The 24840-nt window shown below is 47.3% G+C and overlaps 1 protein-coding gene across 1 annotated transcript in view; it reads right to left on the bottom strand.

Moving 5' to 3' along the window:
- Positions 1-21091, bottom strand: part of STUM (stum, mechanosensory transduction mediator homolog) — a gene marked incomplete at both ends in the record, with an annotated part of 54209 nt that extends 33118 nt beyond the window's left edge. Inside the window, one exon of the mRNA XM_081225023.1 lies at positions 20884-21091. Coding sequence (XP_081081149.1) covers positions 20884-21091 — 208 coding nt within the window. The remainder of the gene's footprint in view (positions 1-20883) is intronic.
- Between the last annotated feature and the right edge of the window lie 3749 nt (positions 21092-24840).

The raw sequence follows: 24840 nt of genomic DNA, 5'->3' as shown, positions 1-24840 counted from the left end.
GGTTGGTGGTAGTGCTGATCCCCTGATGCCTGGGGGTGGTGGGTGAGGAACCCCATGCAGAATATGAAATGATGGGATGCAAACAGCACAGGGGAGACGTAACTGCTCACTCCTTCCTTCCTAGGTCTACCTTTAAGGAGTGCGTGGGTCCATCTCCAAGTACCTACATCCTGACATGGGCTAGACCAGCTCTTGTCCTCAGGGGAACCCACGCAGGATCATTGACGGCACCCTGTGGCAGGTTCTACACTGGGCTCAGAGGCGCCGGCAGGGAAAATAAAACACACAGCCGTGGGACTTCCCTGGTGGTCCAGTGGTTAAGACTTCACACTTCCAATGAAGGGGGCGTGGGTTCCAGCCCTGGTCGGTGAACTAAGTTCCCACAAGCTGCGTGGCCAAAAAAAAAGTGTACAGGAAAACCAAAAACAAGACACACAGCCATCCTACCCAACTGTGGGCCCAAGCAATTGGAGATCTTGCCCAGGCCATTGTTTTTCTCTGCTTTCCTTTAGCCCAAATCAATTCCCAAGCCCCAGAGTGAGGCCCCTCTCCTCAGGATGGACTCAGAGTCCAGCCACAGACACTGAGGTCCTCGACTTCAGAAACCTGGCCACGCCCAACTTGTGAGCTTTGGTGCATCAGCCACTACCCACCCCCCTTCTGCCTTGAGCCTCAGAACCCCAGCTTTAGGGCCTAAGATGGTTATGTTTATTTTTCTCCTTCCTGAGTCAGGCCAGAGGATGATCCCTGAAAAGATTCTACTTGTATGTTCTATCCACATGACGCTTCAGAGTGGCCGAGGCCAAGGGTAGGCTCTCCCATGCCCTCCCGGCATGGTGTCATCACTGGTTGTTGGCTTGAGGCTGGTTTCTTTGAGGTCCACAAATGATTCTTGGACTCCTCACTGAGATGTCAAAAAGAGGAATTACCAAGACAAGGAAGACTTCTCCAAAATAGCTCTGCAGCATCGGGACCTGCTCCAGCTCTGGCTGAAGCGTTCAGATGCCTGACCGGCCCCAAAGGAAGGTTGGGAATGCAGCCGGGTCAGTCCCAACGCCACTGCAAGGCGGGCTAGCTGTGTGCACTGCCCACGGGCCCCAGCCTCCCCGGAAATTCACTTTAGTTATAATCAAGCCTGTTGTACTTGATTGATGTGCTGATGGAACAGAGGAACAGTTCACGCTCCCAAATGTCTGCAATAAGCTTCTGTGCCTCCTCGGGGTTTTAATGGTTGGCATCCCTGAGAGAATCTCTTTTGGGGGTCTGGACCCTGCAAGCCAATGCCACCTTGTACCATGACTTTGTTCCCACGGCCCCAGGCAGCCCCTGAATTAGAGCTGGTAGACTTTAAGTGATAGGAGAGCAGTTGCACAGGGCACAGTAGTTTAAATTTAGGTGCAATTGCTATATCTGAACTATGTGAGTCCAGGACGTTCGGCTTTTAACCATAAAAGTTTTAACCTATTAGAAAATACTTGCAAACTTACAGAAAAGTTTCAAGAAGAATATAGAAAAGTCGTGTCTACCCTTTGCCCAGATTACCAGATTTTAACACTTGACTATATTTGTTTTGTTTTTCTCTCTCTTTCTCTTTACATAGTGTTCTCTTTTTTTCTGAACTATTTGTAAACAAGGCTGCATACATCATGGCTTTTTATCCCTTAATACTTCAGTGTGTTTCCAAAGACAAAGGTATTCTCTTAGGTATCCCCAGCACAGTTACTGATTTTAGGAAACATAATATGGATACAATATTCTTTCTAACCTACTGTCCATATTTCGATTTTATCAAGTGTCTCAATAATGTCCTTATTGGTATTCTTTTTCCCTCCAGTACAGAATCCAATACCCCGAAGATTATGCTTTGTATTTAGTGGTCATGGTTTTCTGTCTCCTGTAATCTTTCAGAACGATGATATTTTTGAAGAATACAGGCCAGGTATTTTGTAGAATGCCCCTCGATTTGGGGCTTTTCTGATATTTCCTCATGAATAGATTCAGATTATGCACCCCTGGCTAGAATACCACAAAAGTGATGTTGTGTCCCTCTCAGGATGTCACATCAGGAGGCATGCGATGTCTGTTCCTCCTTGGTGATGCTAATTTTTTTAACAGCTTTATTGAGATATAATTCATATACCATAGCATTCACCCATTTAATCATTCAGTGGCTTTTAGTATATTCAGGTTGTGCCACTATCACCACAATCAATTTCAGAACATTCTTTATCACCTGAAAGAGAAACCCCGTACTCATTAGCAATCATTCCCCACGTCCTGCCAACCATGCCACTCCTCCCCCGACAGCTATTTTCTGTCTGCAGATTCGCCCATTCTGGACATTTCATATAAATGGAATCATACAATATAGGGTCCTTTGTGACTGGCTTCTTTCACCTAGCATGACGTTTTCAAGGTCCAGGTAATGTTATTTTGTTCACCCAGTCAAGATGCAGTCTGCTTTCTCTGCTGTATGATTTTTTTCCCCTCGCAAGCAATAAGCATTCTGTGGACAGACACTTGAAGATCATGCAGATATCCTGCTTCTCATCAAAATGTCCCCTTAGATTTCATTTGATGGCTATTGCCCAAACCAATCTTTATTAAAATGGTTTACGAAGACTGATCGCCTCCGCTGCTCAGCCCTCCCCCTCCCCGCCCACACTTATCAGTTGTTGGCTGAGCAACTTGAAAGGATGGATTCTGACCCAGCTCTTCCCAGTCACATGGTGACCGTCCTCAGTGAATTCCCCACAGAGCAAGCCCTCTGGCCCCGCTACGGGGGCGGCCAACATCCCTCCCCTGCCCCACGTTCCTCCCCTGAGTGGCTGGAACACCAAGGACCCACCAGAGACACACATGTTGTGGTACAGCGTGTACCACACTCCTCCAGTCCTGCCTCAGCCCTGAGAACTGGATCCCATCCTTCCCTCTGAGCCGGGAAGGCTGAGAAGTGACACGAGAGCCTATGTCCCTTGGGTAAGAGACACACTCACTAGGCTAACGGGACCAGGATTTGCTCCTGACTCCACCTTCACAACCGGAAGTCAGTCTGCACACACATCTTTCCTTCAACAAATGCTTACTGGACCGTGCTAGGTGCTGTGGGAGGTTGAAGCGATAAAGCACGGCCCCTACCCTCAAGGAGATGATTCATATGAGAAGATGAAGACACTAACAGCAGAACAGAATTTAAGGGGAGCAAGAGAAATGTCCTAAGTGGCCTGACAGCCCCAGGAAGGAGGAGCTCCCCACACGGAAACGGTCAAGAAAAGCTTGGAGCGGCAGGGCGCTGGAGGTGGGCCTGGAAGCTGGGCAGGATTCGGACACGATGGTGGAGAAGGGTGTTCCAGGCGGGGGTACAGAGGAGAAGAAAGGCAGGGGCAGAGCCATAAAAGCAAGTCGTCCGGTTTGATTCAGTACAAGGGAGGGAAAGAATAGGTGAAGTTCATTGAAACCTGGTGGGTCTAATGTGGAACGTGAACTTGGTCCGTGGACAACAGGGAGCTCTTGAAGGTTTCAGAGCAGAAGAATGAAATGGGCAGAGCTGAGCCACGGGCAGACACGGGCTTAATCTGCTAGTACAGAAATTCTACTAAAACCATAGGTGCACCGAGCTGTGGCCCAGGAAGACCCACGTCCACCTGAGGTGCTGTGGGCGCTCCCTTCTGCCGCCTGGCCTAAGGGGGACTCTTCTCAGGCCAATGCAACACCCACAACCAGGGCCAGAGCCCATCTGTCTCCAGAGGGAGGGGCTCACTCCACCTCGGAAATGGCCCACGTTTCAACTTATGCCACTGGTGCCATGCTTTTACGTTTTTCATTGAGAAAGTTTTCCCTCTTGGTGAGATGCTTCTTTTGAAAACAAAACAGAAAATAAGACCTGACAACCTCCCCAAAAACGTTTCTTCCGAAAGCCTCCAAGCGGCTCGCGGCTCGCCCACCTGGGCCTCGCCTTCTGAGATGCGGATTCCTGACTAGCAGAACTCTGAGATAAAGGTACCCAGACAATCACTCTTCCTCAAAACCACCTGCCTGAAGGTGTTCTTGTCACATTAAGCTTCCGAGGTTCTCAAAGGAGATGGGCCAAATGGTGAAATTGGAAAGCAGGGCAGGGGAAGGAGCAAAAGGCTCTGAATCGGCCAAAAACCACTGAGTTGTACACATTGAAAGACTGACGTTTATTTTATGTAGCTATATCTCAATAAAGCTGTTATGAAGGGGAAAAGGCTGGGGCAGTGAGAAAAAGAAGGTCCAGGTGGTGGGATCGGATGTGATCACTGACAAGTCATGTATTGTCCCCTGCAGCCCTCATCAGGTCTTTATAATAGCCACACACACATTTAATTCGACAAATAGTAATTAACCCTCCAGTACAAGGCAGGCGCTGGACTGAGCAGGAAGACCTTGGGCTGGGGTAAGTGACGTGAGATTGTGGGTAAGAGCCTTCGGTCCGGGTGGAGACCTCTTCTCTGTAAAGTGAATGGGTTGGACGGCCCTAAAGCTGCCTGGCCCTGGGAAAAGGGGACCATTTTCTTTGTTGGGGTTTTAGGACAGGTGACAAGCTCTTGTCCACAAACAGCAAATTATGCTTGGCTTTGGGGTCAAACTTCTCAGTCGGTGAAGACCAAAGCCTACAGAAGACCTGGCCATGGCCCCTACACAGTCCAGGTTCCAGGACAGCCCTGGTCTCATGTCATTTTATTCTTTTCAAGAAAAATGACTTCTTCAATGAATTTAAGACCTTTCATAAAATAAATGCTTATAAGTATCCATCAATAGACAAATGGATGATGTGGTATATATACACAATGGAATATTACTCAGCCATAAGAAAGAATGAAATAATGCCATTTGCAGCAACATGGGTGGACCTAGAGATGATCATACTAAGTGAAGTAAGTCAGAAAGAGAAAGACAAAGACCATATGATATCACTTATATGAATCTAAAATACGACACAATGAACCTATCTACAGAACAAAAATAGGCTCACAGAAATAGAGAACAGCATTGTGGTTGCCAAGGAGGGGGAATGGGGGAGAGGGAAGGATTAGGAGTTTGGGATTAGCAGAGGCAAACTACTATATATAGGTTGGATAAACAACAAAGTCTTACTGTATAGCACAGGGAGCTACATTCAATATCCTGTGATAAACCATAATGGAAAAGAATATATATTTATGTATAACTGAATCACTTCGCTGTACAGCAGAAACTAACACAACACTGTAAATCAACTATACTTCAATAAAATAAATTTTAAAAAATGAAATTCTGCTATTTGCAACAATGTGGGTGGACCTGGAGGGTATTATGCTTAGTGAAATACGTCAGACAAAGACAAATACTCTATGATATCACTTATATGTGGAATCTAAAAAAATAAAACAAATGAATGAATATAACAAAGCAGAAACACAGAGAGAACAAACTAGTGGTTACCACTGGAGAGAGGGAAAGGTGGAGGGGCAAGTTAGGGGCAAGTCTGTTAGAGATACAAACTATGTATAGAATCAATAAGCAACAAGGCTATATTATACAGCACAGGGAATATAGCCAAAACTTTGTAGTAACTTTAAATCTATAAAAACACTGAATCACTATGTTGTACACCTGAAACTTATGTAATATTGTAAATCTACTAAACTTCAGTAAAAATACATCCTCCCAAGGCCGACCTCTGCCCCTTGCCCAGGTGATAGGGCTTCAGGGCTACAAACCACCTACATGGCCTCCAGGATGAATAAACAGTTTCCCTGGACTCATGAGCTGGGAAGTTCAAACATGGACCTAGGACCTGTCTAACTTTTACAGTAAGATAACTACAGGTAAAGCTTGTGGGGCATTTGTGCATGTGCCTGCGTGTCCAAATACACACGCACACATTCATTCTCCAGTTTGATGCTCCCACAGCCTTTTTTTTTTTTTTTTTTTTTTTTTTTTTTTTTTTTTTTTTGCTGTACGCGGGCCTCTCACTGCTGTGGCCTCTCCCGTTGCGGAGCACAGGCTCCGGACACACAGGCTCCGCGGCCATGGCTCGCGGGCCCAGCCGCTCCGCGGCATGTGGGATCTTCCGGGATAGGGGCACGAACCCGTGTCCCCTGCATCGGCAGGCGGACTCTCAACCACTGCGCCACCAGGGAAGCCCCCACAGCCTTTTACCAAATGGTAGAGTTGGCCTCAGAGACACGTCCCCCTCAGAGGCCCAGGGTTTGGGGATTATAAGGGCAGAACCTTCTGGTAAATGGTAAACCAAGCCCTAGAGAATGTGCGCTGTTGCCCCCTTGCCCCCAGAGTGTTGGGTCTGGGAGGTCCCAGCAGTGCCCAGCAGGAGGTCCCAGGTCTCGGCTCTGAGCCACATGGGACCAGATGCTGAAAAAGCTGCCCTGCTTACAGCTCTCCCACTCACCCTCGTGCCACTGTGAGGAAAAGCCAGGATGAGCTTGGGAACAAAGGACATTTTGTTAATGTTAACTGGTAGTGATAACCCCCTTTTTGACCACGGAGTGCTTCACGGTTAAACAGAACATAAACGACCCTGCGAGGTGGCAGACCAGGGATTATTTCCATTTCACAGATGGGGAAATGGGCTCAGAGAGGTGAAGGGGCTCAGGGCTGCACGCATCTGAAAAGTCAGAACTAGCTCTGGGGCCTCCTAACTTCTAGTTCATCCCCTTTCCACGACACCTCATGGCTTCACGAATCTGATGCGCAACTGGAGATGTGATTTAGTCCAGTGCCCTCCAGGTCACCCCACTGTATTTACCCTACCTGCCTACCTATATATTGCAGCATCACTTAAAAGCCAATGTATAAATGTCACTGTGCCAAGCGACACTCGCTCAGTGAGTCTCCCATGTGACGTATCCCGTAGTGAGTTGGGTCACAGCCTGGGCAGCGATACTTTGGGAGGTGACCAGGTCAGGTTCAATAATGTAAATAGCATCCACATTTCTTCCCAGATGTTGCAAGAAACGGAGCTGCTGTGGGGAGTGGACGTGGTCAGTCAGCAGGTGATACTAAGGAAGTTTGTGCTGCAATCAAGTGTAGACCCAGGGGCGTGCTGAGCAGAGGACAGTTGACTGAGGGCCTACTACACAGCACATCACTCCCCAGATGTGCACTGTGCTCCTGCTGAGAGGCAAGGTCAAAGGGGACAGGGTCCCTGCAGTATACCGTATGTTTGACACTGAGAGTGCTCTTAAGGAAAATGAACTAGGGAAAGATAGGGAGTCTGGGGAGGAGGAGGAGAGCCACAATTTTAAGTAAGATCGTCTGGAAGGTGTTATGGGCTGAACTGTGTCCCCTCAGAACTCCTATGTTGAAGTCCTAACTCCCAGTGCTTCAGAATGTGACCGTGTTTGGAGATAAGGTCTTTAAAGAGGTAAATAACTTAAAATGAGGTCTTGAGGATGGGCCCTAACCCCATATGACTGGTGTCCTTATAAGAAGAGGAAATCTGGACACACAGACAGAAGACCATGTAAAGACACATGGGGGAAAGTGGTTGTCTACAAGCCAAGGAGAGAGAACTCAGGAGAAACCAACCCTGCTAATACCTTGACCTTGGGCTTCCAGCCTCCAGAACTGTGAGAAAATAAATTTCTCAGATTGAAATGCATTGAGGGCTTTCCTGGTGGTGCAGTGGTTAAGAATCCACCTGCCAATGCAGGGGACACGGGTTCGAGCCCTGGTCCGGGAAGATCCTACATGCCGCAGAGCAACTAAGCCCGCGAGCCACAACTACTGAGCCCACATACCACACCTACTGAAGCCCGTGCGCCTAGAACCTATGCTCTAGGCTCTCAAGAGAAGCCGCTGCAATGAGAAGCCCACGCACCGCAAACAAGAGTAGCCTCCACTCGCCGCAACTAGAGAAAGCCCGCATGAAGACCCAACGCAGCAAAAAAAAGAAAAAAAATGCATTGAATGATGAAATTTTTGATATACTGGGTTAAGTACAATATACTAATAAAGTTAATTTCACCTGTTCCTTTGTACTTTTTTTTATAATATAGGTACCAGAAATTTTAAGATTACACCTGTGGCTCATGTTATATTTCTTTTTAACAGTTCTGGCCTAGGGCCACGTGGGTCATCATGAGGACTTGAGCTTTTACTTGAGTGACATGAGAGCCATTGGAGGGTTTCCAGCCCAAAAGTAACATTATCTGATTCACTTGTGTTTTAAAAGGATCCCTCTTATTGCCACGTCGAGGACAGACTATACGGGAGGTCAGTAAGGGCAAGCAGCCCATTAAGAGGCCACTGCACTCTGGAGAAGATGGAGGCTTGGACCAGTGAAGTAGACGCAAGATGGTGAGAAGTGGTCAGATACTGACTACATTATGAAAGCAGAGCCAAGTGTTTCCTGACAGACTGGGCGTGGGGTGTGAGAAAAAGAGGAGTCAAGGATGAATCCCAGCTTTTGGCCTGAGCTACTGGAAGGATGCCATTTGGTGAGATGGGGAAAGACGAGGGAGAAGTAAGTTTGGGGAAGAAAATCAGAAGTTTGGTTTTGGATAAGTGAAGTCTATGATGCCTTTTGTTTTCCAAGGGGAGATATTGAGAAGTCAGTTGGATATAAAACTCCGGAGGTCAGGGGAGAGGTCTGAGCTGGAGATCTGGATCTGGGAGTCATCATCACAAGGATGCAATGTAAAGCCAGGAGACTCAGCATGAATATCAGGGGGTGAGTATGGGCAGAAAAGAGATCAAGATCAAAGAGAAGATCAAGATCAAGAAGATCAAGTGCCCTGGGGAACTCCCAAGTTTAGAAGTTGATGAGATGAGCAAAGGAAAGAGTCACGAGGTATAAAGAAAACTAGGAGAGGGTGGTGTTCCAGAAGCCGAGTGAAGACAGTGTTGGGAGGAGGGAGTGAGCAATTGTGTCCAATGTGACTGAGAGGTCCAGGAAGATGAAGGCAGAATTGACCACTGGATTCAGGAAATCTGGAGGAGACTGGTGATACTGATAAGTACAAGTTAGGTGACTGATGGAGGTAAAAACATGCTTAGTGTGGGTTCAAGAGAAAATGAGGGAAGAGGGATTGATGACAACAAATCTAGACAACTCTTTCATGGAACTGAGCCACAAAGGGGAACAGAGAGACGGGCAATGGGCAGAGGTGGGTGTGGGATCAAGAGATCCTATTTCAAAATGATGGGAGACAATTTCAGTATGTATATGTGCTAATAACGAGTCACTAGACAAAGGAAAATTGATGTCTTAAAGAGTGGGAATTCTCCTGGTGTTTTCCTAATCTCCAGAGTATGCTTATATTGCTTTTTCTGTTTTATCAACTTTAGACATCATTTATTGACTTTCTGCTATGATACATAAGAGTTAGCTTACTTAACCATTCCTCATCTCCCTTTTACTCTTGTTCCCACATTATCCCATTGTCCCAAAACATCGCTACTGTATTTCAGTGCATCTGTTGATTTCCTTGGTAGTCTTTATTTCTTGGTCTAGCAACTACAGACAGTATGTCTTTTTTTTTTTTTTTTTAAAGAAATTCTGTGCTGTTGTTCCCCAAGAGTGGTAATTTTTTTTAAGAGTTTATTAATTTATTTTTGCTGTGTTGGGTCTTCATTTCTGTGAGAGGGCTTTCTCTAGTTGTGGCAAGCGGGGGCCACTCTTCATCGCGGTGCGCGGGCCTCTCACTATCGCGACCTCTCTTGTTGCGGAGCACAGGCTCCAGACGCGCAGGCTCAGTAGTTGTGGCTTACGGGCCTAGTTGCTCCGCGGCATGTGGGATCCTCCCAGACCAGGGCTTGAACCCGTGTCCCCTGCATTAGCAGGCAGACTCTCAACCACTGCGCCACCAGGGAAGCCCCAGACAGACAGTATGTCTTGATCATCCATTCCACATGAGGAGGGTATTCACATCTCTACTCTACCCTCCACACATTAGTCAGCTTTGGTAGGTTGTGCTGAGACAATAACAACACTAACACAACAACAGAAAAATCTCAGTAACTCAGGCTTATTACTCACTCATGTGACATGTCATGCCCTGCTTCTGATATCCTCTTTATTCTGGGAGCCAGGTTAAAGAGCAGCCCCCATCTGAGACCTGCCATTCTCATGAGAGAGGGAAAGAACAAGGGTAGAACCTTACAATACCTCTGAAAATGTCAGCTCAGGCATGGCACATGCCACTTCCACTCACTCAACTGGCCAGAGCAAGTCACATGGCCAAGCCTGATATCGATGGGCAGGAAACGAAGTAGTCCCCTCCCACAGGAATCGTGGCAAGCCATAGGGCTTTAAGTGAAGATGTGCCATCATCTTTCAGTGGATAAGTGGGAACAATAATTTAATCTGTCACAATCTACCTGCCAACTTCTACAAGCTGTTTTTTAAAAAAAATTTATATTGCCAAGGTAAAAAAAATCTTTCACACTCCTTTATAGCTATTACTAAGTACTCTTCAGTGTTTTGCCTGTGGTTGGTTTTAAAAGTTGAAAACAACTGAGGAGGGCGGAGTCAAGATGGCGGACTAGGAGAACGTGGAATTCGCGTCTCCGCACAACTAGGGCACCTACCAGGCACCTGTGGGGGACCATTGACACCTAAGGGGACGGGAGGAACCCCCAGTGACCCGGTAGGCCGTGGGGCATGGGGGGAGTGAAGGGGGAGGAGTAGTGGAGGCCAGACGGAACTGGCGCCCCGAGGGATGGCTGGGGGAGGGGAAGGGATCCCACATCCGAAGGGAACATTGGGGGACCATTGGGAGGGTGAAGGATCAAAAGGGAGCGTGGCCAGGTTTCCCCTGCCCACTTGGACCCCCAGGAACCTGCTGAGATCCCGGGCCTGATCCTCTGACCACCTAGGCCCCCCTCCAGCTGTGTGGGTCCTGAGGGAGTGGGACGGAGGGAAGGGGGAGCAAAAGTACAGGCCAGACCTACAGGACCAGCACCCCTGAGGGGTGGCTGGGGGAGGGGAGGAGTTCCTACACCCAGTGGGACCCACCCACCATTAGAGGTCAAGCAGGGACAGAGGAGACCCTGGGGGAGACCATTGGGGGGGGCATGGAGGAACAGAAGGGAAAGCGGCCAGTGCTTTCCCTGTCCACTTGGGCACCAGGGAGCCTGTTGGGGTCCCAGGCCAATCTTCTGCACTCGGAGCCTCCCTCCTCCCGTGCAGGGGCCAAGCCCCACCACTACACCCCCACCCAGGGCCCCACCTCTACACTCGGAGACCCCCTCCATCGCGCTGGGCCTAAACCCCACCCACACACCCTCACCCAGGGCCTTACCTCCAAACTCCAGAACTCCACACTCCAGACACCCTCCTTTCCAGTGCTGCCTCTCCCATTCCAGGCAGGTCCTAAGCAGATGCCCTGCCCCACACTCAAACGTCACCCCCCACCTCCGCCTAGGTCCCGCCCCACCCTTAACCCCGCCCCTGTCTAAGTTCCACCCCTGCCTAAACTCCGCCTCCACAGCCAGGGCTTTTTTTTTTTTTTCTGTTGTGGTTTTATTTTACCTTGTTGCAGTTGTTTCAATTATATTTTTATTTTTCCTAATATATTTTTTATCTTTCTAATTTTATTTTGTTTTTTATTCTTTGTTATTGTATTGCTCCTATTTTTTTTTTCTTTTTTTTTTTTTTTTGCCATGCCACACAGCTTGCGGGATTTGGTTCCCAGGCCGGAGGTCAGGCCTAAACTCCTGTGGTGGGAGCTCCAAGTCCAAACCACTGGACTAACAGAGAACCTCGGACTCCAGGGAATATTAATCAGAGTGAGGCCTCCTGGAGGTCCTCATCTCAGCACCAAGACCCAGCTCTATCCAACTGCCTGCAAACTTCAGTGCTGGACGCCTCAGGCCAAACAACCAGTAAAACAGGAATACAGCCGCACCCATCAAAACAAAAAACAAAAAACATAGAAACGACAAAAAAAATGTTACAGATGAAGAAGCAAGGTAAAAACCTACAATACCAAATAAATGAAGATGAAATAGGCAAACTACCTGAAAAAGAATTCAGAGTAATGATAGTAAAGATGATCCAAAATCTCAGAAACAGAATGGAGAAAATACAAGAAACATTCAACACTGATCTAGAAGAACTAAAGAGCAAACAAAGAGTGATGAACAACACAATAACTGAAATTAAAAATACTCTGGAAGGAATCAATAGCAGAAACCGAGGCAGAAGAACGGATAAGTGAGCTGGAAGGTAAAATGGTGGAAATAACTGCCAGTGAGCAGAATAAAGAAAAAAGAATGAAAAGAATTGAGGACAGTCTCAGAGCCCTCTGGGACAACATTAAACACACCAACATTCAAATTACAGTGGTCCCAGAAGAAGAAGAGAAAAAGAAAAGGACTGAGAAAATATTTGAAGAGATTATAGTCAAAAACTTCCCTAATATGGGAAAGGAAATAGTCAATCAAATACAGGAAGCTCAAAGAGTCCCGTACAGGATAAACCCAAAGAGAAACATGCTGATACACATATTAATCAAACTATCAAAAATTAAATACAAAGAAGAAATATTAAAAGTAGCAAGGCAGGGCTTCCCTGGTGGCGCACTGGTTGAGAGTCCGCCTGCCGATGCAGGGGACGCCGGTTCGTGCCCCGGTCCGGGAGGGTCCCACATGCCGCGGAGCGGCTGGGCCCGTGAGCCATGGCCGCTGAGCCTGCGTGTCCGGAGCCTGTGCTCCGCAACGGGAAGGCCACAACAGTGAGAGGCCCGCGTACAGCAAAAAAAAAAAAAAAAAAAAAAAAAGTAGCAAGGCAAAAGTAACAAACAACACACAAGGGAATCCCCATAAGGTTAACAGCTGATCTTTCAGCAGAAACTCTGCAAGCCAGAAGGGAGTGGCAGGACATATTTAAAGTGATGAAAGGCAAAAACCTACAACCAAGATTACTCTACCCAGCAAGGATCTCATTCAGATTCAATGGAGAAATCAAATCTTTACAGAAAAGCAAAAGCTATGAGAATTCAGCACCACCAAACCAGCTTTACAGCAAATGCTAAAGGAACTTCTCTAAGCAAGAAACACCAGAGAAGAAAAGGACCCACAAAAACAAACCCAAATCAATTAAGAAAATGGTAATAAGAACATACACATTGATAATCACCTTGAATGTCAATGGATTAAATGCTCCAACCAAAAGACATAGACTGGCTGAATGGATACAAAAACAAGACCCTTATATATGCTGTCTACAAGAGACGCAATTCAGACCTAGGGACGCATACAGACTGAAAGTGAGGGGATGGAAAAAGATATCCATGCAAATCAAAATCACAAGAAAGCTGGAGTAGCAATACTCATATCAGATAAAATAGACTTTAGAATAAAGACTGTTACAAGAGATAAGGAAGAACAGTACATAATGACCAAGGGATCTATCCAAGAAGAAAACATAACAATTACAAATTTTTATGCACCTAACATAGGACCACCTCAATACATAAGGCAAATGCTAACAGCCATAAAAGGAGAAATTGACAGTAAGACAATAATAGTGGGGGACTTTAACACCTCACTTACACCAATAGACAGGTCATCTAGACAGAAAATAAACAAGGAAACACAAGCTTTAAATGACACAATAGACCAGATAGACTTAATTGATATTTTTAGGACATTCCACCCGAAAGTGGAAGAATACACTTTCTTCTCAAGTGCACACAGAAAGTTCTCCAGAATAGATCATATTTTGGGTCACAAATCAAACCTTGGAAAATTTAAGAAAATTGAAATTGTATCAGGCATCTTTTCCGACCACAACGCTATGTGATTAGAAATAAATTGCAGGAAAAAAACAGGAAAAAACACAAATACATGGAGGCTAAACAGTGCACTGCTAAATAACCAAGAGATCACTGAAGAAATCAAAGAGGAAATAAAAAAATACCTAGAAACAAATGATAACAAAAACACGATGATCCAAAACCTATGGGACGCAGCAAAAGCAGTTCTAAGAGGGAAGTTCATAGCAATTCAAGCTCACCTCAAGAAACAAGAAAAATCTCAAATAAACAATCTAACCTTACACCTAAAGCAACTAGAAAAAGAAGAACAAAGAAAACCCAAAATTAGTGGAAGGAAAGAAAACATAAATATCAGAGTAGAAATAAATGAAATAGAAACAAAGAAAATAGCAAAGATCAGTAAAACTAAAAGCTTGTTCTTTGAGAAGATAAACAGAATTGATAAACCTTTAGCCAGAATCATCAAAAAAAAAAAGAGGGAGAGGACACAAATCAATAAAATTAGAAATGAAAAAGGAGAGATTACAACTGACACCACAGAAATACAAAAGATCATAAGAGACTACTACAAGCAACTATACACCAATAAAATGGACAACCTGAAAGAAATGGACAAATTCTAGGAAAAGTAAAACCTTCCAAAATTGAACCAGGAATAATTAGAAAATATAAACAGACCAATCACAGGTAATGAAATTGAAACTGTAATTAAAAATCTTCCAACAAACAAAAGTCCAGGACCAGATGGCTTCACAGGTGAATCCTATCAAACTTTTAGAGAAGAGTGACACTTATCCTTCTCAAACTCTTCCAAAAAATTGTGGAGGGAGGAACACTCCCAAAGTCGTTCTATGAGGCTACCATCACCCTGATACCAATACCAGACAAAGATATCACAAAAAAAGAAAATTATAGACCAATATCACTGATAAACACAGATGCAAAAATCCTCAACAGAATACTAGCAAACAGAATCCAACAACACATTAAAAGGATGACACACCATGACCAAGTGGGATTTATCCCAGGAATGCAAGGATTCTTCAATCAGTGTGATACACCATATTAACAAATTAAAGAATAAAAACCATATGTCATCTCAACAGATGCAGAAAAAGCTTTTGACAAAATTCAACACCCATTTATGATAAAAACTCTCCAGAAAGTGGGCATAGAGGGAACCTACCTCAACATAATAAAAGCCATATACGACAAACCCACACCAAACATCATTCTCAATGGTGAAAAATTGAAAGCATTTCCTCTAAGATCAGGAACAAGACAAGGATGTCCACTCTCACCACTGTTATTCAACATAGTATTGGAAGTCCTAGCCACAGCAATCAGAGAAGAAAAAGAAATAAAAGGAATACAAATTGGAAAAGAAGAAGTAAAACTGTCACTGTTTGCCAATGACATGATACTATACACAGAAAATCCTAAAGATGCCACCAGAAAACTACTAGAACTAATCAATGAATTTGGTAAGGTTGCAGGATACAAAATTAATGAACAGAAATCTCTTGCATTCCTATACACTAACAATGAAAGATCAGAAAGAAAAATTAAGGAAACAATCCCATTTACCATCACAACAAAAAGAATAAAATACCTAGGAATAAATCTACCCAAGGAGGCAAAAGACCTGTACACAGAAAACTATAAAACACTGATGAAAGAACTCAAAGCTAACATAAACAGAGGGAGAGATAGACCATGCTCCTGGACTTGAAGAATCAATATTGTGAAAATGACTATACTACCCAAAGCAATCTACAGGTTCAAGGCAATCCCCATCAAATTACCAAAGCCATTTTTCACAGAACTAGAACAAGAAATTTTACAATTTGTGGGCTTCCCTGGTGGCACAGTGATTAAGAATCCGCCTGCCAATACAGGGGACACAGGTTCGAGCTCTGGTCCGGGAAGATCCCACCTGCCGTGGAGCAACTAAGCCCGTGCACCACAACTACTGAGCCTGTGCTCTAGAGCCTGTGAGCCACAACTACTGAGCCCATGTGCTACAACTACTGAAGCCCACGTGCCTAGAGCCCATGCTCCACAACAAGAGAAGCCACCAAGATGAGAAGCCCACGCACCACAACGAAGAGTAGTCCCCACTCGCTGCAACTAGAGAAAGCCCGCACACGGCGATGAAGACCCAAAACAGCCAAAAATAAATAAAAATAAAAATTAATTAATTAAAAAAAAGAAATTTTACAATTTGTATGAAAGCACAAAAGACCCCGAATAGCCAAAGCAATCTTGAGAAAGAAAAACAAAGCTGGAGGAATCAGGCTCCCTGACTTCAGACTATACTACAAAACTACAGTAATCAAGACAGTATGGTATTGGCACAAAAACAGAAATATAGATCAATGGAACAAGATAGAAAGCCTAGACATAAACCCATGCACATATGGTCACCTTATCTTTGATAAAGGAGGCAAGAATATACAATGGAGAAAAGACAGCCTCTTCAATAAGTGGTGCTGGGAAAAATGGACAACTACATGGAAAAGAATGAAATTAGAACACTCCCTAACACCGTACACAAAAATAAACTCAAAATGGATTAAAGACCTAAGTGTAAGGCTAGACACTATAAAACTCTTAGAGGAAACCATAGGCAGAACACTCTGTGACATAAGTCACAGTAAGATCCTTACTCCTAGAGTAAGGGAAATAAAAACAAAAATAAACAAATGGGACCTAATGAAACTTAAAAGCTTTTGCACAGCAAGGGAAACCATAAACAAGATGAAAAGACAACACTCAGAATGGGAGAAAATATTTGCAAGTGAAGCAGCTGACAAATGATTAATCTCCAAAATATACAAGCAGCTCATGCAGCTCAATATCACAAAAACAAACAGCTCAGTCCAAAAATGGGCAAAAGACCTAAATAGACATCTCTCCAAAGAAGACATACAGATGGCCAACAAATGCATGAAAAGATGCTTAGCATCACTAATTATTAGAGAGATGCAAATCAACACCACAATGAGGAATCACCTCACACCAGTCAGAATGACCATCATCATAAAATCTATGAACAGGGGCTTCCCTGGTGGCGCAGTGGTTGAGAGTCTGCCTGCTGATGCAGGGGACACGGGTTCGTGCCCTGGTCCAGGAGGATCCCACGTGCCATGGAGCGGCTGGGCCCATGAGCCATGGCCGCTGAGCCTGCGCGTCCGGAGCCTGTGCTCCGCAATGGGAGAGGCCACAGCAGTGAGAGGCCCGGGTACCGCAAAAAAAAAAAAAAAAAAAAAAAGAGGTTGAATAGGATGTAAACTTCCTTGGTCCTTTCATCCTCCGGCCTGCCTCACTTCTATATAAAATAAAGGCATTGGGCGAGATGATCTCTAATGCCTATTCAAGGAGTAAAATTCTGGTCAGTGTGCATTCCATAAATAGCATGTTGATAGTATATCAAGGAGAAACTTTAAATGGTTCCTGCTCTCAAGGAACTTACAATCTATCTAGATAGACAAATAATATACTCTTGAAACAATAATAAAAAGGCAACAATACAAAAGATGCCACAGGGTAGGGCATGGTTCGTCATCAACTAGAGGCTCAGGCTTAAAGGAAAGAGAGAGAGAAGCTGAGCCAGGCTGTGCTGCTCTGACCAGGGAAGCAAGACCTTAGCTGAGTGTCAAAGAATAGGCAATATATTAGGGACAGATTAAATATTTATGAATATTCAACAGTAGATTAATATCCAACATTAATCTGATGGAATGGTTAACAGTCACTGGAAGTTCTCCTCTGTCCAACTTTCCCTGCCACTATCTGAGTTATCAACATTTTCATTTCACCAAGTCAATCAAGATAAATAACAGTTTTCAAATATGAAAGTATAATTTGGATCCTAACCAATAGATAAAACCCTCTGGCCATTTGGGGGCATAACAGTGAACTTCCATTACATGTATGAGTAATTGTGTGTACTTATAAATGCCCTACCAGTTGGACTATGAAGGTCCATGGTCTTTATTAGTAGACTTTCACTGAATAGGAAATTACCATCATCCATTTTTCAAATTTATTTTGCATTGTTCCAATGAGGTGTCAGAGCGATCATAAATGACTTCTCCTTGCCATCCACTCCCCAGGAAAGGAAACATCCCTCTTATGTATGTTATCCCCACAGCACTGTTGCTTGGGTGGAGAAGGCACCAGGGAACTGTAAGGACCGGGCTTCTCCATGGCAGGTCCTGCAGACTGGATGGACCTGAGACACTCTACCAGAGAAAAACCGTGCCTTCATTCAGCCCAACACGGGCACTCTCATCCAATTTGCAAATGAGGAGAGGACTTGCAGGTAAGGAAGCTTCCAGAAAAAAGAAGAGCTCTTTGGGCCAATGCTGTGACCAGTTTCCAGAGAGTGGGAGTGAAGTGAGGATGGCAAGAGGAGGCTTGGGGCCTCGTGATGGATACACTCAGCAAAGTCTAACCCAGTACTACTCCCTCTGGGAGGCTTTCTCTGAACACCCACCCCAACCCTGGAAGAATCAATTACTGCTCAAATACTCTTCCTGCTGCCATCATAGCACTTTCAAATTTAAACAAAGTTTGCATCAATTTCCCTCAACTATCTACGACATCTTGACTGATTTATTCATCATCACATCCCCAGTGCCGGCCATGTGGTGGGTGCTCTGTGTTTGTCGAATGAATGACTGAATGCATTAAAAGAAGCTTCGCTTCCTCAAAGGGCAGAGCCAGACATGAATACTCAGTTTTTGCAGGAGCATCAGATAAGCCAGGAGGACCTGGAGAGGTGGATCTGGGTTGAGGGGAAAATTTCTGAGAGCTGGAACCATTCAAACCACTGGGGAGGGGGCAGTGCAAAAAAAAAAAAAAAAGCCTGCAAGTTTTGCCTGGGCTGCTTTGCCATCCAGGACTCTACTGCAGGTCGAGGGGAACAGATAGATCAATAAGTACTCAGAAGAAAGGTCCCGGGGGCGGCCCCACATACCAGAGATGGGAGCAGCGCTCAGCTCTGTAGAAGGACAAAGAGCAACAGGGACCCACGGTCTCTGGAACACTCTCTAATGGCCAGACCCTGAGCTTTACGTAATCTCATTTCATCCTCCCAGCAACCTGGAGAGACAGGCATCCCTGACTCACAGATATGAAACACCAACAAGGATCTGGAACCCCTTCAGGGTGGAGAGGGGCAGGGGCCTGTGCACTCAGTCCACTGTACAATGACAGTCAAAACGAAACGATAAAATGCCTGGATTTCGTCATTGAAAATTCCTAAGTCTGTATACCCATGGCTCATCTCAGCCTGTTTTATTACTTCTGTAGTTTGCTTTTTTTTCCTCTTTATTTTCTTCTGGGTTCTTAGAAAGGTTTCTTACAAAAATCCCATAGGATTCTGATCTAACAAAGGGAAGTGTGAAGAGGGAAGAGCTGGTTGCCCAGGGCAGGGGGCGCGGCAGCAGGGCTAAGGGTGAGAAAGGGACCTAGTGAGGCAGACCCAGCAGGGCGGGCGCAGGTGCACAGAGGCTGTGGCCTCAGCCAGCAGGGACTCGACGTAGCTCCTCCCACCAGGCCCCAATGTGCTTCTTTCCTCAAAGACCATAAGATGGCATTTACTTCACCACTTTAAGAAAAGTGGAATCGAGACACATCCCTGCTCATGATCTTCACATCCCCGGAGAGATGGACAGGCAGGGTGTTTTTACTCCAGCAGGTGGGGATTTCTGACAACTTAAATTAACGTCGGTTGCGTCCCCACCGTGTCTAAATGTACTAAGAGAGCCGCCCTGATGACACCAACCAGGCTGCTGAAGGCACCAACAAGGCAGACGCCCAACTAAGTACCACCTAACTTCCTGCTCAGACAGATACGCTGCTCTGGCCACAGCCCCCCACCTCCCCCCAGGGGGCAGAAAGGTGAGCACGAAGGGGAAAGTGAACGCGACCTGCGTGGGTGGGTGTGATCTTCGCTATCAGCGCTGCAGAGGACCCTGCAGAGCTGGCTGAGAGCTGGGCCGTGAGAAAGGCCAAAGCAAAATAGAAAACCACTTCTAGCTGACCTCTGTTCTTGGGAACTTGGAGCCTTACAGCGGCAAGCTTTCTCCTGGGCACAGAGGTGCCTGCCTTCTCCAGTCCCGCACGGAATTGGGGGGTGGGGTGCTCTTAGCACGGAAGAACAGCCGGTGCCAAGCTGGCAAGCTGTGAGTGGGGGGAGGGCGTGCAGACAGATTTGGGGGTGTGGTTAGGAGAGGGAGGGTCAAGAAAACCTAGCATTTCCTCCCTTTATGCCCTCTTCGGCACTCCCATCTCTGTGATGGGCCTCGGTTTTAAAATTTGGGACACTGGTGCCATCAAGGACCCTGCAGGCAGCCAAAGTCCGACACCGAATGACAACCGCGCTCTCTCCACTTTCTCAGGAACGGAAGTGATGGGATGGAGTTATGGGGTCACCTCTGGCCAAGTGCGGTTCAAACCCACAGGCATCTAAACTAACAAAAGCATCCGCCTTCCCCTCGGCGTCCTGCGGGGCTGCCGGCGGAATCGCGGGCACTCGGGAAGGAGGTGGGGGAGACTCTGGCTAAAGAGCTGTCGCCCACACACGCCCAGCACCGCGCGAACGCAGGCGGGGCTGCGGGGGGCCTTCTATCCGGGCTCGCCCCGCTTTTCCCCAGCTCGGCCGACTTCTCGAATGCCCGGGACCTTGGTCACACCCCACCCGCGGCCCCAACGGTCTTCCGGCTGGGGGCCCGCGCCCCTCCGAGAGAGGAGCTCGTAGGGGGGCGCGCGCGGCGGAGGGAAAAGACAGGATTTGCGGGCGCCTGGAGGGGAACCTAGCCGGGGCCGAGAGAGCCGCCCGGGCCGCCGCCCGCGGGATCCAACATTCCCGGCAAAGTTTCTGGCTCTTTGGGCCCGGATCACCTGGCTCCCAGGTCGGAGAAGGTGAAAGGTGCGTCAGGAGCCCTTCGCCGCGCCTCCCTCCGGGCGCCCACTCCAGGCGCTTCTGCCACCTGCCAGAGGGCGCTGGGAGCGCCGGCGCAGCACATGCCGCCCGTGGGCGCCGCCCGAGGGTCCCTCCCCGGCGCCTCCCCTGCCGCCCTCCCGCGCCGGTGCCCGGGGCGCAGGGGTCGCGGCCGCCGCGTCTTACCCAGTCCAGGCACGAAAGTGTTGAGGAAGAGACAGATGACGGCCACGGGGAAGGGCATGTAGGGGATGGCGGCGCGCAGGGGGCCCTTCTTCTCGCGGACCTGCACCACCACCCCGCTGGACGAGGACGTCCCCCGGTCCGCCGCCGCCACCGCAGCCACCGCCGCCGCCGCTGCCGCCGTCTCGGCGTCTTTGTGCGAAGGCTCCATGGCGGGGCGCGCTCCCCGGGAGCCGGGCTGCCGCGGCCGGGACTGCCGCCCAGTGCACAAGAGGCGGGGGGCGGCCGGCTCCGGGCTCCGGGCTCCGCGCCGAGCTCAGGCGTCCAGCGTGCTCGGTGTGCCGCGCGGCTCGCCCAGAACCCCGCGCTCCCGAGTCCCCAAGCGCCCGGCCCTCTGCCGCGCGCTCCGCTGCGCTCCCACACCCCCGGCGGAGGGGCGGGGAGGGCGGTGTGACACGTGGTGACAGCGCTCCGACGCCCCTCCCCGCGGGGCCCCTTCCCCGCCCTCCCCTCCGCTGCCCCCACCCCCCAAAATACCACTTACAAATCAGGGAGGAGGGAAGAAAGTAGAAGAGGAACGCAGAGGGAGCTGGTGTCCAGGTATTGGGAGGAATGGACACACGTCTCACTCTCCAGACAGGTGAACCGGGAGGGAACCTCAGCCAAGGACACCGCGAATTGGGCGTGTGCACTCGGCTGGCACGGCGGGGAAAGGCTTCGAGGTTGAGTCCTTTACTCCGGAGGATGCATTTAACGCTAGGGAGATGGAGGCAAGGAACGCGCCGCGCCTGGTGTCTAGTACGCTTTAAATTCGTTCTGATTTAAATGGACTTGAGCCAGAGAAAAAGCGATTTTAGGATCGATAAACGAGCTGAAAGCAGGAGACGCAGCTTTTCAAACAGGTCTCCATGAGACTAGTTTAAATGGGACCCTTCCTTACACACACACACACACACACACACACACACACACACACAGATGCGAAAAGCTAAAAGAAATGAGCCTGTTGCGCGGAACTGGGTGTGTGTGTTGGAGGGGGGGCGGTGTTGGGGACCATCTCCTGAACAGTTCTGGGAGAAACCTGGGGCTTTTGTGAGCTGGACCTGGTGTTTAAAAAGCCAGCGAAGACACAGCGCCGTCTGGTGTTGATAATGCAGCAATTGGTAGAAGCAGAAGGATGTGGCCGGGCTGTGTCCAAGCCGGCAGCAGGAGGCCCCATATGTAATCAGATTTCCTGAATAACGCCACCTTCACCTCCACACCTGAAAAAAGTGAACGAAAGCAACCGCCTCTTATGTTAGGGAGGGATTCAAGGCATCAGAATTATCCAGATGTTCAGCAAATTGTCTGCATAAATCCCCTTCCTTTTCAGCAACCCTGTTTCTCCAGGAAAAATGGTGATTGAATAATCCCCAAACAGCCCAGGGACTCCGAGGAAGGATGCTAAAAAGAACCATGGGTATTATTTTATGGGTTTCTGAATAAAATAATTTTAAAAGCAGATGGTCAGCAGGGGGTAGTGGTGATACTGGTGCGCACACACACAGTAACTAGTTAGGCCTGGCAGTCAGAAGTGAGCAGGACCAAAATGTTTGTCTCTATTCGGCCGCTGATTTCCTGTGTGACTTAAAGGAACTCATTTAACCTCTTATGGGCTTGAGTTACTGTGATTGTAAAATCAAAGCAATATTCAGTTTAATACTTACTTATGGAAGACCTAATATGACTTGGATTCTGGGGAGAGGGAAAGGAGTAAAACCCAGCCCCTGACTTCAAGAGTCTAATAGATGAACTGATAGATACTAACAACTACAAGGGACAGAATTACAGACAGTGATGAATGCTGTAGCTGGGTAAGCTGAAGGTGCTGAGAAAACATGGAACCATCTGTGAAAACAGCTACAGAGGGGAGGCGTCAGGAGTTTTCCCAAAGAAGGTGATAGTGGATGAGATTTGAGCAAAGACTACAGTTAACTACTTGCAGGAGATTTATTTTATTTTAAACAAACATTTATTTATCCAAGCACTCTGCCGGGCGCTAAGCACTTTACATATTTTACCTCATTTAATCCTTACCACACTCTGTGAAGTAAGTATTATTTATTACCCCATTTTACCAATGGGAAAATTGGAGCATAGAGAGGTTAAGTAAATATTCTTTGAACATTCTTTTTCAAAGCACCTGAATGGTTTTAGGGCCACTAAAACGGTTTCAGGGAGGGAAATGGATTTACATCCTCCAGTTTTCTAGAGGATTTGCTTAATATCTAGAATGGATGTCAGAAAGACATCTAGGCAGAGCAACAGCATGTATGAAGGCATGGAAACGTAGAAAAGTAGGAACATTTCAGGAATTCAAGTGCGGCAGGACTAAAGCTGGTATGGGCAGGGGCTAAAGATGGCTCTGGTGGGGTGGGCAGGAACCAAGTAACGACTGGCAAAGGAATTTGGATTATATGGAATCACTGCAACATTTTTTTTTTAAAGAAGATGTTGGGGGTAGGAGTTTATTATTTAATTTATGTATTTTTGCTGTGTTGGGTCTTCGTTTCTGTGCAAGGGCTTTCTCTACTTGTGGCAAGCGGGGGCCACTCTTCATAGCAGTGCGCGGGCCTCTCACTATCGCGGCCTCTCTTGTTGCGGAGCACAGGCTCCAGACGCGCAGGCTCAGTAGTTGTGGCTCACGGGCCTAGTTGCTCCGCGGCATGTGGGATCCTCCCAGCCCAGGGCTCGAAACCGTGTCTCCTGCATTAGCAGGCAGATTCTCAACCACTGCGCCACCAGGGAAGCCCCACTGCAACATTTTACGCAGGCATGTGGCATGACTTGAATATTCCAGTCACTATTACTATGTAACAAACTACCCCCAGACACAGCTATTTTGTTATGATCACAAATTCTGTGGATCAGGAAATTGGACAGAGTGCAGCTCAGACAGGTCTTCTTTGCTTTATTATGTCTGGAGCTGAGAGGACTCAAACGGTGGCAGCTGGAAGAGCTGTGGCTAGAGGGTCCACTTCCAAAAGGATTCTCAACTCTGATACCTTGACTGGGATAACTTGACAGCTGGCTCAGCTGGGACTGTTCCGTAGAGCATCTACACATGGTTGTTCCACGTGACGTGGACTTTTCACAGTGTGGTGGCTGGGTTCTGGGAGAAACTTCCCCAGAGGGGGCAGCGCAGGACCAGTGGAAGCTGTGTGGACCTTCTGCCCTAACCTCAGAAGTCACACAGTGTCAGTTCTGCGGGCTCTGTTGGTCGAAGCAGTCACAAACCTGCTTAGATTCAAATGGAGGACACCATACCTCTCAATGGAGTAATGTCAAAGAATTTGAGCCCTGGTTTTAAAACTACCCTAATGAGATACGGTTTGGGGGAAGGACCACTCAGTCAACAGTGTGGAGGATGGATTCGAGGGGGTTGTAGACAAAAAAAAAAAAATGTTGCCGTTATATCAGTAAACAACGAATGTTGCCCTCCATCAGGCCATCATTACTGTAGCCACAGTGACGGTGACGGTGCGCCCTGAGGGGAATTCAGAATGGAGGGAAACGGGATACTGGCCCTAGGTAGTTAAGATGTATATCAAAGGTATAATTTCAATGAGCCCAGACTCTTGCATCTTCCCAGACATAGAAAAGCACTAAAATTATTAACTTGAGGGCTTCCCTGGTGGCGCAGTGGTTGAGAGTCCGCCTGCCGATGAAGGGGACACGGGTTTGTGCCCCGGTCCGGGAAGATCCCACGTGCCGTGGAGCGGCTGGGCCCGTGAGCCATGGCCGCTGAGCCTGCGCGTCCGGAGCCTGTGCTCCGCAACGGGAGAGGCCACAACAGCGAGAGGCCCGCGTCCCGCAAAAAAAAAAAAAAAAAAAAAAAAAAAATTATTAACTTGAGATGTCTGTTTTTTGTGAGTAGCAGTAATCTTTTGATGCTGGACTCCATGTTTGTTTGTTTTTCAA

The sequence above is a fragment of the Mesoplodon bidens genome (genome assembly GCF_964165515.1).
Source record: "Mesoplodon bidens genome assembly, chromosome: 2".
Classification (NCBI taxonomy): domain Eukaryota; kingdom Metazoa; phylum Chordata; class Mammalia; order Artiodactyla; family Ziphiidae; genus Mesoplodon; species Mesoplodon bidens.
The sequence above is the reverse complement of the archived record's forward strand: the minus strand, read 5'-3'. Positions and strand labels throughout refer to the sequence as shown.